General features: G+C 50.1%; 2 protein-coding genes and 1 pseudogene across 4 annotated transcripts; all 3 read right to left on the bottom strand.

Moving 5' to 3' along the window:
- Nucleotides 1-820: 820 nt before the first annotated feature.
- LOC306800434 (feather beta keratin-like) lies at nucleotides 821-4,271 on the bottom strand (the record flags this gene model as incomplete). 2 transcript variants are annotated; one of them, XM_079302536.1, is made up of 2 exons in its annotated part: nucleotides 821-898; nucleotides 4,008-4,271. In XM_079302536.1, the coding sequence occupies 2 exons, from the start codon at nucleotides 4,269-4,271 to the stop codon at nucleotides 821-823; spliced, it is 342 nt and encodes a 113-aa protein (XP_079158662.1). The 2 variants fall into 2 exon arrangements, with proteins under 2 accessions (XP_079158662.1, XP_079158663.1); XM_079302537.1 differs by lacking the exon at nucleotides 4,008-4,271 and adding an exon at nucleotides 1,344-1,644 and having other exon boundaries at nucleotides 821-1,152.
- A 2,705-nt stretch (nucleotides 4,272-6,976) lies between these two features.
- On the bottom strand, nucleotides 6,977-10,542 carry LOC306800274 (feather beta keratin-like; the record flags this gene model as incomplete). The annotated part of the gene is made up of 2 exons (XM_079302223.1): nucleotides 6,977-7,162; nucleotides 10,266-10,542. The coding sequence occupies 2 exons, from the start codon at nucleotides 10,540-10,542 to the stop codon at nucleotides 7,095-7,097; spliced, it is 345 nt and encodes a 114-aa protein (XP_079158349.1). The 3' UTR covers nucleotides 6,977-7,094.
- Nucleotides 10,543-13,404: 2,862 nt separating this feature from the next.
- LOC306800275 (feather beta keratin pseudogene) lies at nucleotides 13,405-13,719 on the bottom strand (annotated as a pseudogene). Its single transcript has one exon. The product of its transcript is annotated as a feather beta keratin pseudogene (transcript).
- Nucleotides 13,720-15,393: the final 1,674 nt, after the last annotated feature.

Below are 15,393 nucleotides of genomic sequence, written 5' to 3'. Positions count from 1 at the left end.
TACCAAGAGACAAGGATGGGCAAGAGGTGTCACAAGTGTGTGTGAGCACTTCTCAGCACTGCACATGTGAAGTGAAAGGAGGCATGTGCAGAAGTGAAAATAGATGGAATTCCAAGGTTAAAGGAAGAAAGAATTCTTCAGTGTGTTTGGATGCTCACAGAGTGGAAGACACAATGGGGTCCCTCTATCTGGAGGACTGAACTGGCTGTAGTCCTGGAAATTCTTCTCCTGCCAGGCCTGCTTGAGCAGAGAGGATGGAAACATTTCCTGTCCAGAGTTGCCACTTGAGTGGATGATACTCTTGTTCCTCTGTTTGCTGGGAGGATTTAAAAATCCAGCTAGAAACAGAGTTTTTCAAGTGTGTGCTGGCATAGAGAGACTTTACCAGGGGAGTGCCCAGGACAGAATTGTTGTGTCAAAGCCTTGTATACTGATTTGTTACACATCTGGTATATCAGATGATAGGATTGTGTCATGTTCTGGGAGCTCCCTCCCTCTCCCCTTTTCCAGCGTTGGTTGTTACTGGTGAGGACATATATGCTAAGAAAGGTTATTTGGTCCTTTTCCATCCAACATAATGGTTGAGTAGTGGCATTTCATAGGGTGAGGATGTGAGACCTTTGGAATACCAAAAGAAGAGGAAACAACTCAAATTCTGATACAAGAAACATTTATTGAACTAAAAGAATTCTGAGAAAAAGGAAGCTGAAGGAATCAGGTGTGAGGTACAAGTGAGGTGAACATCAGCCGAGGTGCTTTGTCTGCAGGAGCTGTTTGCAGAGCCCTGATCTGGTGGTGTCAGGAGTGGTGCTGAGGGTCCTTAGCAGATGTAGCCGCCCCTTCTGCCATAGGCACAGCCCAGGCCCCCCAGCCCATAGCCAAGGCCAAAGCCAAATCCCCCAGAGATGGGCTGTCCCTGCACACTGAGCTCAGTGCCCACGGCAGCCGAGGAGGTGGATCCGACGGCGGTGCTCTGGGGGAAGGAGGTCATGATGGGTCCTGGCAGGGTGACCAGCACAGGGGAAGGGTTGATGATGACACGGGAGTCCTGGCATTGCAGGGCACAGGGCTCGTTGCAGCTGTTGGCCAGCGGGGTGGGTCCGCAGGGTCGGCAGAGGTCGTAGCAGGCCATGGGTGTGGTGTGGAGGGTCCCTGGAAGAGAGGGGGGTGAGGCAGGGCAGGGCTGTGGGGGTGTGAGGGGTGGTGATGCAGGAGGGTGAGGGAGTGTGGAGGCTGTTGTGGGGCTGTGGGGAGGCGTGAGGGCTGCTGAGGCTGGGGCTGAGTGTGCTGGAAGAGAGGGGTCAGGGGTGCAGGAGCAGGAGGGTCAGGGGCTTGAGACTTACCTTGTTGTCAGCAGGAGGAGAAGGTGTGAGGAGAAGTGTGTGAGGGAGAGAGGCTCTGGACTGGCTTTTATGCTGGTTCTGGAGGGGCAGGACAGCCTTGTTCCATGGCCTTGGGGCATTTTTCAGGCCTGGTGAATCCTGAGGTGGGGAGTGTTTTGCTTCCCACAACTCTGCAGTGTCATGTCCTGCTCTTGATGCCGTGACCTTGGCAGCAGCATTTACATGCAAGTATTGAAGACCAAAGGCTGCTGTTGATGTTGTTAGTCTGGGAGGGCTGAAGCTGTGGCCAGAGCTTTGGAGGGGTGGGATGTCATAATTGTGGCCATGCTGTGCTGTGGTTTTGTGGGTGTGGTGTGAAGAGGGGCCTCATTCCGCCCCATGCATGTCAGGATCCTTTGGGCTTTCAGCTCTTCTGGGGATGACAGGTATTCCCTTCCATCACATTTTCTGTCTCCCTAACATGATGTGAAATTTCTAAACCTTTCTATATTGCAGGTCATTCCCACTGGAGATGGGAAAGCAGTTCCTATGATTTAGGGATGCCTCCCACAGTCCCAAAGAACTTGTGTTGGATCATCCATAGCTAGTGAAGGATAAGGACATGAGGACGTGAGAAGCATCTGATGAATCTGGAGACAATGACTTTTCAGAAAAAGAGTGTTGACCTTGTTACTCTTTAGGGAATCTGAATGCAAATCATATTATCATTTTTTTTCTGATGCCACCTTGTAAGTCATGATGTGGGGAGTGTTTTCCTCCCCCTCAATCCTTCAATGTCATGTCTTCCTCTTTAGGTCGTGTCCTTCTGACCATAGCAGTAGCTTTAAAGTGAAGAGTCAGTATTTGGGAGTCTTGGAAGACGTGTGTCAGAGAAACCAGAATATGCAACAAAAGCCTAGGATAAATATGGGTGTCATCAGTGAGGTCATTTTGTGGTACTTGTGTGGTTTAGTTTGTGGGTGTGATGCGAAGAGGGGCCTGATTCCATCCCAGCCTTGTCAGGCTGGTATGGTCTTTCCAGCTTTGCTACACATGATGGGCTGCTCCTTCCATCACATTCATTCCCCTTTTAAAGTGTATTTGAGCCTAAAATCTGGTGTTAATGGTGCATGTCAAAGGGGACTGAAGACATCACCAAGATTTGGAGAATTGGGGTGTCTTCAGTGAGGTCATCCTAAGTAACTCATGATTTTGGGATGTGAGATGTGGAGTGAGGCCCCAAATTATCCCAGGTCTGTGAGGCTGCTCTGGGCTTTGCATCTGTGCCAGGTGTGAGTGCCTGGACTCTTCCATTCCATATTGACAGTGGGACAGTTGCTCCTTCAGCAAGTTGGCAGGTGGTGGAGCGGCTGAGGCACCACTTGGCTGTTCCACCAGCCAGGAGGACCAGGAGACGGAGGGTTAAAAGAATCCCCCAGAAGATCCAACATGGGAACCCTGCAGTTCTGCATCTGTACAGGAATTGCACTTGGCCCCCTATCATGTTTGTGGGCTGAGTGTTTGGAAAGTGCCTTTTCTGATCATGACCCAGTAGTGCTGGTGGAGAATGAAGTGATCAGAAGGTTGCATTGGAGCTTTACTTTAAAGGATGTCACCCACGTCCAAGAGAGTTTTCAGAATACTGTTGCCATGAAGTTGAGAGATGTGGCCCTTCCTCTCTTTAGATATCTGTTGGGGTGCCATGTGAAGTGGTCTGGACAGTTCTGGCCTCCACAGATATGAAAGCAAAGGAAAGTCCTGAACAAATACCTGTTGAGTGCTACCAGACAGTGCAAGGGCTGGAGAATCTTTGCTAGAGGAGAGACTGTGAGAGCTGAGACTCTGAGGAAATAAGGCTGGACAAGAGATGTCACAAGTTATGGGAGCCCAGCTGATGTCAGCACTGCACATGTGAAGGGAAAGGGGGAATGTGCACGAGTGAAATGAGACAGAATTCCATCAGAGACATTTTTTTTGTGGCTGTGGTTTCCCCGAGAGTGTAGGAGATGATGGATTCTCTTTCCTGGGAGCTCCAAAAGTGAAATGACCCTGGTCCAGGGAATCCTGCTCCTACTGGGTCTGCTTGAGCAGAGGATGGAACCACTTGCTATCCAGATTTCCTGCCCAAGTGCGTGATGCTCTTGTTCCTCTTTTTGCTGGGAGGATTCAAGAATCCTTTTGGAAATTGAGTTTTTCAAGTGTGTGGTGACATAATGTGACTTTGTCAGTGCCCGAAAGAGAATTGTTGAGTTAAAGACTTTAGCCTACAAGAGGATGGTTTGTGTCATGTTCTGGAAGGTCCTCTCTCTCCTTTTTTTTCTGTGTCACTGTTGGTTGTTACTGGTGGGGACATATTTGCTAAGAAAGGTTATTTGGTCCTTTTCCATCCACATTAATGGTTGAGTAGTGGCATTACACTGGGTCAGGATGTGAGACCATTGTAATTCCAAAAGAAGAGGAAGCAACTCAGATTCAGATACAAGAAAAATTTATTGAAGTGAAAGACTTCTTAGGAAGAAGAAGCAGAAGGAATCAGTTGTGGGGAGATCGTGGGGTGACCATCAGCTGAGGTGCTTTGGTTGCAGGAGCTGTTTGCAGAGCCCTGATCTGGTGGTGTCAGGAGTGGTGCTGAGGGTCCTTAGCAGATGTAGCCGCCCCTTCTGCCATAGGCACAGCCCAGGCCCCCAGCCCATAGCCAAGGCCAAAGCCAAATCCCCCAGAGATGGGCTGTCCCTGGGCATTGAGTTCAGTGCCCACGGCAGCCGAGGAGGTGGATCCGACGGCGGTGCTCTGGGGGAAGGAGGTCATGATGGGTCCTGGCAGGGTGACCAGCACAGGGGAAGGGTTGATGATGACACGGGAGTCCTGGCATTGCAGGGCACAGGGCTCGTTGCAGCTGTTGGCCAGCGGGGTGGGTCCGCAGGGTCGGCAGAGGTCGTAGCAGGCCATGGGTGTGGAGGGTCCCTGGAAGAGAGGGGGGTGAGGCAGGGCAGGGCTGTGGGGGTGTGAGGGGTGTTGATGCAGGAGGGTGAGGGAGTGTGGAGGCTGTTGTGGGGCTGTGGGGAGGTGTGAGGGCTGCTGAGGCTGGGGCTGAGCGTGCTGGAAGAGAGGGGTCGGGGTGCAGGAGCAGGAGGGTCTGGGGATTGAGACTCACCTTGCTGTCAGCAGGAGGAGAAGGTGTGAGGAGAAGTGTGTGAGGGAGAGAGGCTCTGGACTGGCTTTTATGCTGGTTCTGGAGGGGCGGGACAGCCTTGTTCCATGGCCTTGGGACATTTTTCAGGCCTGGTGAGTCCTGAGGTGGGGAGTGTTTTGCTTCCCACAACTCTGCAGTGTCATGTCCTGCTCTTGATGCTGTGACCTTGGCAGCAGCTTTTACATGCAAGTATTGAAGACCAAAGGCTGCTGTTGATGTTGTTAGTCAGGGAGGGCTGAAGCTGTTGCCAGAGCTTTGGAGGGGTGGGATGTCATAATTGTGGCCATGCTGTGCTGTGGTTTTGTGGGTGTGGTGTGAAGAGGGGCCTCATTCCTCCCCATGCATGTCAGGATCCTTTGGGCTTTCAGCTCTTCTGGGGATGACAGGTATTCCCTTCCATCACATTTTCTGTCTCCCTAACATGATACAAAATTTCTAAAACTGTCTATATTGCAGGTCATTCCCTCTGGAGATGGGAAAGCAGTTCCTATGATTTAGGGCTGCCTCCCACAGTCCCAAAGAACTTGTGTTGGATCATCCATAGCTAGTGAAGGATAAGGACATGAGGACGTGAGAAGCATTTGATGCATCTGGAGACAATGACTTTTCAGAAAAAGAGTGTTGACCTTGTTACTCTTTAGGGAATCTGAATGGAAATCATATTATCATTTTTTTTCCTGATGCCACCTTGTAAGTCATGATGTGGGGAGTGTTTTCCTCCCCCTCAATCCTTCAATGTCATGTCTTCCTCTTTAGGTCGTGTCCTTCTGACCATAGCAGTAGCTTTAAAGTGAAGAGTCAGTATTTGGGAGTCTTGGAAGACGTGTGTCAGAGAAACCAGAATATTCAACAAAAGCCTAGGATAAATATGGGTGTCATCAGTGAGGTCATTTTGTGGTACTTGTGTGGTTTAGTTTGTGGGTGTGATGCGAAGAGGGGCCTGATTCCATCCCAGCCTTGTCAGGCTGGTGTGGCCTTTGCAGCTTTGCTACACATGATGGGCTGCTCCTTCCATCACAGTCATTCCCCTTTTAAAGTGTATTTGAGCCTAAAATCTGGTGTTAATGGTGCATGTCAAAGGGGACTGAAGACATCACCAAGGTTTGGAGAATTGGGGTGTCTTCAGTGAGGTTTATTCTAAATAACTCATGATTTTGAGATGTGAGATGTGAAGTGAGGCACCAAATTATCCCAGGTCTGTCAGGCTGCTCTGGGCTTTGCATCTGTGCCAGGTGTGAGTGCCTGGACTCTTCCATTTCATATTGACAGTGGGACAGTTGCTCTTTCAGCAAGTTGGCAGGTGGTGGAGTGGCTGGGGCACCACTTGGCTGTTCCAACAGTCAGAAGGAATGGGAGACTGAGGGTTAAAGGAATCCCCCAGAAGATCAAACATGGGAAACCTGAATTTCTGCAGCTGTACAGGAATTGCACTTGGCCCCCTATCATGTTTGTGAGCTGAGTGTTTGGAAAGTGCCTTTTCTGATCATGACCCAGTAGTGCTGGTGGAGAATGAAGTGATCAGAAGGTTGCATTGGAGCTTTACTTTGAAGGATGTCACCCACGTCCAAGAGAGTTTTCAGAATACTGTTGCCATGAAGTTGAGAGATGTGGCCCTTCCTCTCTTTAGATATCTGTTGGGGTGCCATGTGGAGTGGTCTGGACAGTTCTGGCCTCCACAGATATGAAAGCAAAGGAAAGTCCTGAACAAATACCTGTTGAGTGCTACCAGACAGTGCAACGGGCGGAGAACCTTTGCTAGAGGAGAGACTGTGAGAGCTGAGACTCTGAGGAAATAAGGCTGGACAAGAGATGTCATAAGTTATGGGAGCCCAGCTGATCTCAGCACTGCACATGTGAAGGGAAACGTGGCATGTGCAGAAGTGAAATGAGACAGAATTCCATCAGCAACAATTTTTTGTGGTTATGGGTTCCCTGAGAGTTTAGGAGATGATGGGTTCTCTTTCCTGGGAGCTTCAAATTGAAATGGTCATAATCCTGGGAATCCTGCTCCTACTGGGTCTGCTTGAGCAGAGGATGGAACCACTTGCTATCCAGAGTTCCTGCCCAAGTGCATGATGCTCTTGTTCCTCTTTTTGCTGGGAGGATTCAAGAATCCTTTTGAAAATTAATATTTTCAAGTGTCTGGCGACATAGTGGGACTTTGGCAGTGCCCAAAAGAGAATTGTTGTGTTAAAGGCTTTAGCCTACAAGAGGATGGTTTGTGTCATGTTCTGGAAGGTCTCCTCTCTCCTTTTTTTTCCTATGTCACTGTTGGTTGTTACTGGTGGGGACATATTTGCTAAGAATGGTTATTTGGTCCTTTTCCATCCTCATTAATGGTTGAGTAGTGGCATTACACTGGGTGAGGATGTGAGACCATTGGAATTCCAAAAGAAGAGGAAGCAACTCAGATTCAGATACAAGAAAAATTTATTGAAGTGAAAGACTTCTTAGGAAGAAGAAGCTGAAGGAATCAGTTGTGGGTTGATCGTGGGGTGATCATCATCCAAGGTGCTTTGGTTGCAGGAGCTGTTTGCAGAGCCCTGAGCTGGTGGTGTCAGGAGTGGTGCTGAGGGTCCTTAGCAGATGTAGCCGCCCCTTCTGCCATAGGCACAGCCCAGGCCCCCCAGCCCATAGCCAAGGCCAAAGCCAAATCCCCCAGAGATGGGCTGTCCCTGGGCATTGAGTTCAGTGCCCACGGCAGCCGAGGAGGTGGATCCGACGGCGGTGCTCTGGGGGAAGGAGGTCATGATGGGTCCTGGCAGGGTGACCAGCACAGGGGAAGGGTTGATGATGACACGGGAGTCCTGGCATTGCAGGGCACAGGGCTCGTTGCAGCTGTTGGCCAGCGGGGTGGGTCCGCAGGGTCGGCAGAGGTTGTTGCAGGCCATGGGTGTGGTGTGGAGGGTCCCTGGAAGAGAGGGGGGTGAGGCAGGGCAGGGCTGTGGGGGTGTGAGGGGTGTTGATGCAGGAGGGTGAGGGAGTGTGGAGGCTGTTGTGGGGCTGTGGGGAGGCGTGAGGGCTGCTGAGGCTGGGGCTGAGCAGAGAGGGGCCAGGGGTGCAGCAGCAGGAGGGTGAGGGGCTTGAGACTTACCTTGTTGTCAGCAGGAGGAGAAGGTGTGAGGAGAAGTATGTGAGGGAGAGAGGCTCTGTGCTGGCTTTTATGCTGGTTCTGGAGGGGCGGGACAGCCTTGTTCCATGGCCTTGGGGTATTTTCCCGCTTCGTGAGTCCTGAGGTGGGGAGTGTTTTGCTTCCCACAACTCTGTAGTGTCATGTCCTGCTCTTGATGCTGTGACCTTGGCAGCAGCTTTTACATGCAAGTATTGAAGACCAAAGGCTGCTGTTGATGTTAGTCTGGGAGGGCTGAAGCTGTTGCCAGAGCTTTGGAGGGGTGGGATGTCATAATTGTGGCCATGCTGTGCTGTGGTTTTGTGGGTGTGGTGTGAAGAGGGGCCTCATTCCGCCCCATGCATGTCAGGATCCTTTGGGCTTTCAGCTCTTCTGGGGATGACAGGTATTAGCCTTCCATCACATTTTCTGTCTCCCTAACATGATGTGAAATTTCTGAACCTTTCTACATTGCAGGTCATTCCCTCTGGAGATGGGAAAGCAGTTCCTGTGATTTAGGGATGCCTCCCACAGTCCCAAAGGTCTTGTGTTGGTTCATCCATAGTTAGTGAAGGATAAGGACATGAGGACCTGAGAAGCATCTGATGAATCTGGAGACAATGACTTTTCAGAAAAAGAGTGTTGACCTTGTTACTCTTTAGGGAATCGGAATGCAAATCATATTATCATTTTTTTTCTGATGCCACCTTGCAAGTCATGATGTGGGGAGTGTTTTCCTCCCCCCAATCCTTCAATGTCGTGTCTTCCTCTTTAGGTCGTGTCCTTCTGACCATAGCAGTAGCTTTAAAGTGAAGAGTCAGTATTTGGGAGTCTTGGAAGACGTGTGTCAGAGAAACCAGAATATGCAACAAAAGCCTAGGATAAATATGGGTGTCATCAGTGAGGTCATTTTGTGGTACTTGTGTGGTTTAGTTTGTGGGTGTGATGCGAAGAGGGGCCTGATTCCATCCCAGCCTTATCAGGGTGGTATGGCCTTTGCAGCTTTGCTACACATGATGGGCTGCTCCTTCCATCACAGTCATTCCCCTTTTAAAGTGTATTTGAGCCTAAAATCTGGTGTTGATGGTGCATGTCAAAGGGGACTGAAGACATCACCAAGATTTGGAGAAGTGGGGTGTCTTCAGTGAGGTTTATTCTAAATAACTCATGATTTTGGGGTGTGAGATGTGGGAGGTGGAGTGAGGCTCCAAATTATCCCAGGTCTGTCAGGCTGCTCTGGGCTTTGCATCTGTGCCAGGTGTGAGTGCCTGGACTCTTCCATTCCATATTGACAGTGGGACAGTTGCTCTTTCAGCAAGTTGGCAGGTGGTGGAGTGGCTGGGGCACCACTTGGCTGTTCCAACAGTCAGAAGGAATGGGAGACTGAGGGTTAAAAGAATCCCCCAGAAGATCAAACATGGGAACCCTGAATTTCTGCAGCTGTACAGGAATTGCACTTGGCCCCCTATCATGTTTGTGGGCTGAGTGTTTGGAAAGTGCCTTTTCTGATCATGACCCAGTAGTGCTGGTGGAGAATGAAGTGATCAGAAGGTTGCATTGGAGCTTTACTTTAAAGGATGTCACCCACGTCCAAGAGAGTTTTCAGAATACTGTTGCCATGAAGTTGAGAGATGTGGCCCTTCCTCTCTTTAGATATCTGTTGGGGTGCCATGTGAAGTGGTCTGGACAGTTCTGGCCTCCACAGATATGAAAGCAAAGGAAAGTCCTGAACAAATACCTGTTGAGTGCTACCAGACAGTGCAAGGGATGGAGAATCTTTGCTAGAGGAGAGACTGTGAGAGCTGAGACTCTGAGGAAATAAGGCTGGACAAGAGATGTCACAAGTTATGGGAGCCCAGCTGATGTCAGCACTGCACATGTGAAGGGAAAGGGGGAATGTGCACGAGTGAAATGAGACAGAATTCCATCAGAGACATTTTTTTTGTGGCTGTGGTTTCCCCGAGAGTGTAGGAGATGATGGATTCTCTTTCCTGGGAGCTCCAAAAGTGAAATGACCCTGGTCCAGGGAATCCTGCTCCTACTGGGTCTGCTTGAGCAGAGGATGGAACCACTTGCTATCCAGATTTCCTGCCCAAGTGCGTGATGCTCTTGTTCCTCTTTTTGCTGGGAGGATTCAAGAATCCTTTTGGAAATTGAGTTTTTCAAGTGTGTGGTGACATAATGTGACTTTGTCAATGCCCGAAAGAGAATTGTTGAGTTAAAGACTTTAGCCTACAAGAGGATGGTTTGTGTCATGTTCTGGAAGGTCCTCTCTCTCCTTTTTTTTCTGTGTCACTGTTGGTTGTTACTGGTGGGGACATATTTGCTAAGAAAGGTTATTTGGTCCTTTTCCATCCACATTAATGGTTGAGTAGTGGCATTACACTGGGTCAGGATGTGAGACCATTGTAATTCCAAAAGAAGAGGAAGCAACTCAGATTCAGATACAAGAAAAATTTATTGAAGTGAAAGACTTCTTAGGAAGAAGAAGCAGAAGGAATCAGTTGTGGGGAGATCGTGGGGTGACCATCAGCTGAGGTGCTTTGGTTGCAGGAGCTGTTTGCAGAGCCCTGAGCTGGTGGTGTCAGGAGTGGTGCTGAGGGTCCTTAGCAGATGTAGCCGCCCCTTCTGCCATAGGCACAGCCCAGGCCCCCCAGCCCATAGCCAAGGCCAAAGCCAAATCCCCCAGAGATGGGCTGTCCCTGGGCATTGAGTTCAGTGCCCACGGCAGCCGAGGAGGTGGATCCGACGGCGGTGCTCTGGGGGAAGGAGGTCATGATGGGTCCTGGCAGGGTGACCAGCACAGGGGAAGGGTTGATGATGACACGGGAGTCCTGGCATTGCAGGGCACAGGGCTCGTTGCAGCTGTTGGCCAGCGGGGTGGGTCCGCAGGGTCGGCAGAGGTCGTAGCAGGCCATGGGTGTGGTGTGGAGGGTCTCTGGAAGAGAGGGGGGTGAGGCAGGGCAGGGCTGTGGGGGTGTGAGGGGTGGTGATGCAGGAGGGTGAGGGAGTGTGGAGGCTGTTGTGGGGCTGTGGGGAGGTGTGAGGGCTGCTGAGGTTGGGGCTGAGCGTGCTGAAAGACATGGGTGCAGGGGTGCAGGAGCAGGAGGGTCAGGGGCTTGAGGCTCACTTTGTTGTCAGCACCAGAATAGAAGGTGTGATGAGAAGTGTGTGAGGGAGAGAGGCTCTGGGCTGTCTTTTATGCTGGTCCTGGATCGGTGGGACAGCCTTGTCCCATGTCCTTGGGGCATTTTTGTAGGCAGCAGATCTTTGTTGGCCCAGCCTTGTGTGTCATGAATTTGGTATGTTTTCCTTCCCACATTTCTGCAAATTCATGTTCTTCTCTTGAGGCCGTGTCAATCTGGCCTCCACAGCAGCTTTTAAATGCAAGTATTAAAGACCAAAGTTTGGTATGATGTTGTTTTTCAGGGAGGGCCGACAACATGACCAACACTTTGGACAGAATGTTGTCATCCATGAAGTCATTCCACAACACTGGTGCTCTGTGGTTTGTGGCTGCGTTGTGAAGACGAGCCCCATTCCCTCCCAGCACTGTTAGGATGACCTGGGATTTGCAGGTGTACTCAGGGTGACAGATCTGGACCTTTCATCATGTTCTCTCCCTCCCCACCTTGGCTTCATGTCTCTGGTCCTGTTTCTATGCCTTTCCTTTCCTCTTGAACATTGGACAATGATCTCTGTCATTTAGGATGGCCTCCCATGCTCCCCAAATTCTTCTTTTGATTCATCCATAGTGATCATCTTACCTGGGCCCAGGAAGAGGGGTTACAGTGGGGTCAGAGAGCTGAGCTCTTACAGAAGGAAAGGGAAAGTGGTGAAAGATAAGGAGAACAAGACACATGAGGAGGAGGTGAAGGAGTTGGGGATGTTCAATTTTCAGAACAATGTTAACTTTCTGCCCTCTCAAGTTGTGGTGTAGTCACCATTGCTGTTGGAATTTAGAAACCATGGAGATTTGGACTCTGGGGGTGTTTCATGGTGCCCTTAGAAGTGATGGAGAAATGGTTGAATTTGATGCCATTTTACATGTAGGTCTTCTCCGAGTGAAACATTGAGATTGGTTGCATTCACAGATTTGGTTGACAGTTGGACTGAATGTCAAGAGACTCTTCCAGCTGAACTGATTCCATGGGTGTTGGGGGCACCTGCATGAGGGAGGAGAGGATAGATTGGAGCGGCAGCAGGTGAGGCATGAGCCAGGCCTTTGGGGACTTGAGGTGTATCAAGTGCCAATGGATGTGGCCAATTCTTTTGGAAGTTTTCCCTTGAGGAAATGGTGTTTGAGCTCTGTGTCTGCTCTGTGCCAGTGACTCAGCCTGGGCCTGAGGAGAGAGCTGTGGCTGCTGTTGGACACAACCCTTTTGTGAAGCCTTTGATGCTTCTACCCATTCTAAGCTTCCAGAGGCCTGTTTCTTAAGAAAGCAATGAGTGGCCTGAGAGTGGCTGAGAGTCTGGACTCAGAGGTTGTCAATCAGTGGCCCAAAGTCCAGAGTGAGTAAAGTCTCAAGGGAAGTATATCAAGAGTTGTATCACCTAGGCCGAACCCTGTTCAACTTCTGCAACAAAGATGTAGGCAGGAAAGTCAGCCCCTCAGCAAGTTGGCAGATAATGAAGTGGCTGAGGCACCACTTGATTGGGCCACCAGTCAGAGGGATGTGGAGACTGAGGGTTAAAGAAATCTCCTGAAGGTCAGGAAGGAAAAATGTGAAGTTGTGGTCTGGGGAGGAAGAGTGGCCCCCTCATGCCGTAGGCTGAGGCTGAGCTTTGCTGAGCATGACCCTGTGGTGCTGGTGGAAAACAAATGGACCATAAGGTCTCAATTCATAAAATTTTTGGAAGAAGTCCATTGACTTAGTGAAACCAGTTCAGTTCAGGCCCAGAAAGATTCTAAAGTGGCTGGAGGGTCTTTCCTAGAGGAGGGACTGAGAAACCTGGGACTCTGAGGAGATAAGAATGGATGGGGCTGTTATTAGTGTGTGCAAATTTCTGCTGACAGGGAATGAAGTGAAGGAGCTGGGCTGTTCACAGCATGTCCCGGACAGGATTGCAAGGGCAAAAGGTGGAATTCCCTGGGCAAAGTAGGAAAATTTTGTAATGTGAGGTTGGTCACAGAAGGGAAGAGGTGGTAGAATCTCTGTGCTGGGTGATTCAAATCTGAACTCTCCATGGTGCTGGAAATCCTGCTCTCTCTGATTCTATATTAGCGGAGAGTTGAAGCACTTGCACTCCAGAGTTTGTGCCTAAATGGATGTGGTAGAGTTCCCTGCTTTACTGGAAGACCTTGAGATTCCTGCTAGGAAGAGATTTTGTCAAGTGTGTGCTGGCATGGAGAGACAGCCAGAAACATTGATGGGCTGGAGAGCATTGATGTGTCAAAGCCTTTGGTTTAGCAAGTGATGGGTCTGGGTCATGTTCAGGAAGTTCCCCCCTCAACCAAATTTCCCATGCCAGTGTTGACCATTACTAATAGGGATGTTTTGCCTTAGAAATGTGTTGTGCTGTTTTCCATCTATTCCAACAGCCTGTTCATTTCTGGCGCAGTGCTGGATGATGATATGAGGCAGAATTTAAAAAGCAGAGGAGACGTGAGGCTTTGATGCAGGAAAACTTTATTGAGGCAGAAGAATGATGTGGGGAGAGGAAGACATTGGAAAGAGCTGGTCTGATGTGCAAGTCTGGTAACCATCAGCCAAGGTGTTTTGCTTGTAGGAGCTGTTTGCAGAATCCTGATCTGGTGGTGTCAGGAGTGGTGCTGAGGGTCCTTAGCAGATGTAGCCGCCCCTTCTGCCATAGCCACAGCCCAGGCCCCCCAGCCCATAGCCAAGGCCAAAGCCAAATCCCCCAGAGATGGGCTGTCCCTGGGCATTGAGTTCAGTGCCCACGGCAGCTGAGGAGGTGGATCCGACGGCGGTGCTCTGGGGGAAGGAGGTCATGATGGGTCCTGGCAGGGTGACCAGCACAGGGGAAGGGTTGACGATGACACGGGAGTCCTGGCATTGCAGGGCACAGGGCTCGTTGCAGCTGTTGGCCAGCGGGGTGGGTCCGCAGGGTCGGCAGAGGTCGTAGCAGGCCATGGGTGTGGTGTGGAGGGTCCCTGGAAGAGAGGGGGGTGAGGCAGGGCAGGGCTGTGGGGGTGTGAGGGGTGGTGATGCAGGAGGGTGAGGGAGTGTGGAGGCTGTTGTGGGGCTGTGGGGAGGCGTGAGGGCTGCTGAGGCTGGGGCTGAGTGTGCTGGAAGAGAGGGGTCAGGGGTGCAGGAGCAGGAGGGTCTGCGGGTTGAGGCTCACCTTGTTGTCAGCAGGAGGAGAAGGCGTGATGAGAAGTGTGTGAGGGAGAGAGGCTCTGGGCCGCCTTTTATGCTGTTCCAGGAGGGGTGGGACAGCCTTGCCAATTACTCTAGTGTATTTTGGCGCCTGCAGTTCTTGGCTTGCCCAGCCTGGTGAGTCATGGGTTGGGGAAGTGTTTTCCTTCCCACAACTCTGCAATGTCATGTTCTACTCTTGAGTTAATTTCCACCTGACCTTGGCCGCAGCTTTAATGTGTGAGTCTCAGAGACCAAAGTTTGGTGATGATGATGTTTTTCAGGAAAGGCTGAAGGCATGTCCAAAGCTTTGCACAGTGGGATGTCATCACTTAGGTCACCCTGTGTGCTGTGATTTGTTGGTGTCTTGTGAAGAGCTGCCTTGTTCCCCCCACAGCCAGGTCAGGCTATTCTTTGAGGCTGAAGGCTGTTTCCTTCCATTAGATTCTCTCCTTTTCTGCCATGTTTCCAGCTTTCTGAACCTGTTTATTTGCCAGGCTTTAGCCACTGGAAATTGGCAGGCTATCCCATTTAGTTGTTTAGGGATGCCTCCCATGGTCCCCAAAGTATTGTGTTGGTTCATCATAGCTGGTGAAAGATAAGGAAAGCAAAGCATGTGACGATCAGTTGAAGGAACTGGAGATGTTAAATTTTCAGAAAAAGAGAATAACCTCGATACTGTCTAGAGGCACCTGAACATCAGTTTTGCCTGACGCAGTTGTGCAAGTCATGAAGTAGGGAGTGCTTTCCTTGCAGCGACTGTACAACTCCATGTCCTGCCCTTGAGTCCATGTCCATCTGGCCTTGGTGACAGCTTTTAAGTGAGTCTTGGTGTCGGGACTGATTTGCTTGGATGATGTGTGTCAGGGAAAGCAGAATATCCAACAATAACCTAGGAATAATATGGGCATCATCAATGAGGTAATTTTGTGGAACCTGTAGGGTTTAGTTTGTGGATATGTTGTGAAAAGGGGCCCTCTTCACCCTGCCAGGCTGCTCTGGGCTTTGCAACTGTGCTGGGCATTAGGACCTGGCCCTCCCAGTGCATTTACTCCCTCTCACTTTGCTAATGGCTTCCCAGGGACCTTGTTCCTGCAGACATTTTTTTTATTCTGTAAACCATGGGCAAGAGTAGATCAGACAAGAAGATAATGAGCAGAAGTTAGCATTAATTTTGGAGGGCAAAATCCTTTATTAGTGACCTCTGTGTTACCTACAGAGAAGAACAGCTAACTGCAGATTATGAGAGAGACATGGCTAGTGTCAACCTCCACCTTTAGCCAAGGATTTTTACCATGTCTGCTACTGCATCATCCCAGCCTATCCCAGAATGGAAAAGTTGTGTAAACAGTCAGTGAAGTGGACTGGTAGATATACATAGTATGTAATGTTCTGGGTTAGATCTGAAGTCCAGGTGAAATCAAGTCTCAAGGGAAGTTGGTCAAGAAT

This window comes from Erithacus rubecula (assembly GCF_903797595.1).
Source record: "Erithacus rubecula genome assembly, chromosome: 3".
Lineage (NCBI taxonomy): Eukaryota > Metazoa > Chordata > Aves > Passeriformes > Muscicapidae > Erithacus > Erithacus rubecula.
The sequence above is the reverse complement of the archived record's forward strand: the minus strand, read 5'-3'. Positions and strand labels throughout refer to the sequence as shown.